Raw genomic sequence first — 3,155 nt, 5'->3', positions numbered from 1 at the left:
CCCCCCCCCCACCTCTGTCCATGCATCGCTCCAGAGACCATGTTCCAGCTTCCCGGGCTCTGCCGGGGGGTCCCGGGGAGGTGCGGGGGCCAGAGCCTGCCGCAGCCCCAGCCTGGCCCATCACAGGCCCTGTCTCTCATTGGCAGGTGGAGCTGCAGCTGCAGGATCTCTCGCGCTCCATCTCGGCCTCGTCCTTGCTCAGCGGTACGTGCCTGCCACCCCCTGCCCCCCTCCAATAGGGCGCCCCAGCCCTGGGCCTGCGAGACCCCCTCTCTGGGGGGCTGGGCCGGGTGGCCCTGTGCTGCCCGCTGGCTTGTGGTGGAAGCATGTCTGCCGTGAAGGGCGGTTCCTGCGGCCGGCTGGGTGCCTGCAGCCCGGGCAGCGGTAGCCAGGTGGCATTGCCCTATGCAGGGAGAGGCCTGCGCCGCCCCCTGTCCGGCAGCTGCAGTGGGGGGAGGGCTGCTTCTCGGGGGTCTCGGGGCTGCGCGGTGCAGGGACTGACTCCCTGTCTCTGTCCCAGACCTGGGCTGCAGCAGCCCAGGCCAGTCGGAGCTGGCTCCGGTCCAGCCCTCGCTCAGTGGCTCCCCCTCTGAAAACGACGTCTTCAGCCTCGCAGACACCCCGCCAGGGACCCAGCCCGTTGGGCTGCAGCCTCTGCTCCCAGCAGAACCGCCAGGTACCGGCCTCCCCACTTTCCCCAGGCCCGGCCACGGCCCCCAGCCGGGCTGGAACGCCCACGCTGCAGCCCCACCGAGGGAGCAGCTAGCTGCAGGGGGGTGGGGGCAGGGATGTGGGGACCCTAGATGAGAGGGAGGGGGAGCACCCAGCCGTGGAGTGGGGACATGGTTAACCCCCCCCCCCCGCTCATCCCTTTCTCCTCCACAGGTTCCCCCAGTGCAACTGCCTGGAGCTGGCCCTCCTTCTTGATGGCGCCTGGCCTGGCCCCGTACCAGCCGCCGACGTCCCAGTCTTTCCCACAGACGGCCGGGCCCGGGCCCCAGGCTGGGGGCTCCCTGCTGCCCACCACGCCACCCAGGGGAGGCCTGGGCCCCCTGAGCCCACCCATGAACAGCACGGCCCCCACTGCACCCCCCTGGTCTCCTGCCACCTCCCCCTTGTTCTCGCTGGCTGAGATGTTCTCCCTGGCAATGATGAGCATGGCCCAGACGCTGCTGCCGTCCGTCTCCTTGGCTGCCCCCCCGCCGGGTGGGCCCCTGGCCCCTGCACCGATACCTCGCCCGCAGTCGCTCTACCTGGGGCCGGCGCACTCCACCTCCCCTGGCCCCGCAGGCCTGGTGGAGCCAGCGCCATGCTGCAATGGGACCCAGGAGCTCACCAGCACCCGTGTCACGGGGGACTGGGCGCCAGCTCTTGCCCCTCAGGGCCTGGGAAGAAGCGGCACCGGGGAGAGTCCGCTGTCATCGGTGAGAGCTCCTGCTGCGGGGGCGCTGGACAGCGGCTCGGTAAGCACCCCCAGAAGGGGCCTGGGCGCTGCAGCGTGAGGTGGGTCAAACAGCTGCCAGAAGGCCCCAGGAATGTGGGGGCACAGCCAGGACATGCCCCCAGGGGAGCCCCTAGGTGGCGCGAGACCCCAGCTCTCGGTGTAGGGCTGGTGGGAAGGGGCTGGCTGCGGTGGAATGGCCCCAGGGGGTGGGTGATGCTGGGACCAGTTAGAGCAGCCCTGGGGCTGGTGTTACTCCGGGGGACGAGCCGCTGGCTCGGCGCCAGGCCTGGAGCAGCCTGTTAATCCGGAGGTTTGGGCCTGAGCCAAGGAGCCGCAGCTCAATCCCTGGCCCATCTGCTGCCAGGGATTAGATGGCCCTGGATGTTGCTGGGGCCAGGACCCTGCATGGGGGCGGCTTGGTGCTCCCTGACCTGGCTCACCTAGGTATCGCCCTGCTCCTCTCCTAGGTATCGCCCTGCTCCCCGAAACCCAGCAGCCACCTGATCGTCTCCGAGTCGCCCGCTCCTGGCACGGCCAAGGCCCGGCTGTCCCCCATCAACGAAGGTAAAGGCCTGTCCAAGCAGCGTTCAGGGTGGCAGCTGCTGGCTGAGCTGTGGTGGGAACAGGGCTGGCATTGCAGAGTGCCTGGTGCCAGCTCTCCCACCAGTGCACCGAGAGCCACGCCCAGCGCTCACACCTGCCCTGGCCCACGCTGAGCCGGCTCCCTGCTAACCCGCCTTTCCCCGTTCGTTCCCAGAGGCCAAGCCCCAGATTCTGGGCCGGTTCCAGGTGACCACGTCCAAGGACCCAGCCAACAGCCCCCTGGGGCAGCAGAGCCAGAGCGACAGTGAGCAGAGCGGCCTGGAGCCCTGGGAGGGGGCGGCTGGCGCCTCCTCCCAGCCCTCGGTGCCCAGCTCCTCCGCCACGGAGGGCAGCACGAGCCCCGACTCGGACTCTGTCCCCGACACCCCGGTGCAGGACCCGGACGAGCAGCTGGCCGAGGAGGGGACGCCGGTGGCGCTGGCGGAGAGCGACCAGGAGGGGCCCGGGGAGGGCGGTGCCGAGAGCCCTCAGCAGGCCGTGGTGAGCCAGGTGTGGATGAGCTACGCGCGCAGCTTGTCCTATCTGAGCAGCGACGACACGGAGAGCGAGGACGAGGAGATCTGGGAGGAGCTGCAGAGCCTGCGCCAGAAGTGAGTGGGGGACCCGGCTCGGCCTTTCCCGTGTGCTGCTCTGCTGGGGGGGCGGCAGGGAAGCAAGCTGGGCCCTGTGCAAGTGCCTCCGGCTCTAGGGAGCTCTCGGGGGGCTGCTGGCCAGTGCTGGGGCGGGGTAAGGGAGCTTCCTGCCAGTCTCCTCCCTATGGGCAGCTGGGCTAGAAACAGGCGTCTGCGCCCTGCCCTGCCCTGCCTTGACGGCCCCGCTGTCCCCAGGCACCTCTCTGAAGTGCAGACGCTGCAGGCCGTGCAGAAGAGGGAGATCGAGGAGCTGTACTTCCGGATGGGGAAGCAGGCCCCCCCCGGCATCGTCTCCCCAGCCGCCATGCTCTCCAGCCGCCAGAGACGCCTCTCCAAGGGCAGCTTCAACCCGTCCCGGCGCAACAGCCTCCAGCGCCTGGAGCTCTCGCAGCCCCCAGGTACCCGGCCCGCTGCTCCCTGCTGGCACCTGACCCCCCCCCCCCCCCCCCCCCCCCCCCCCCCCCCCCCCCCCCCCC

At 70.4% G+C, this 3,155-nt stretch overlaps 1 protein-coding gene across 1 annotated transcript in view; it reads left to right on the top strand.

Moving 5' to 3' along the window:
• The window catches only part of WNK4 (WNK lysine deficient protein kinase 4), a 22,826-nt gene that overhangs the window by 17,700 nt on the left and 1,971 nt on the right, over positions 1-3,155 (top strand). Inside the window, exons 13-18 of the mRNA XM_029912221.1 lie at positions 147-204; positions 521-676; positions 886-1,463; positions 1,912-2,008; positions 2,202-2,637; positions 2,875-3,077. Coding sequence (XP_029768081.1) covers positions 147-204; positions 521-676; positions 886-1,463; positions 1,912-2,008; positions 2,202-2,637; positions 2,875-3,077 — 1,528 coding nt within the window. The remainder of the gene's footprint in view (positions 1-146; positions 205-520; positions 677-885; positions 1,464-1,911; positions 2,009-2,201; positions 2,638-2,874; positions 3,078-3,155) is intronic.

This window comes from Terrapene carolina, unplaced genomic scaffold (assembly GCF_002925995.2).
Source record: "Terrapene carolina triunguis isolate 2854851 unplaced genomic scaffold, T_m_triunguis-2.0 Scaffold193, whole genome shotgun sequence".
NCBI classification, from domain to species: Eukaryota; Metazoa; Chordata; order Testudines; family Emydidae; genus Terrapene; species Terrapene triunguis.
This window is presented reverse-complemented; position numbering and strand designations above follow the sequence as displayed.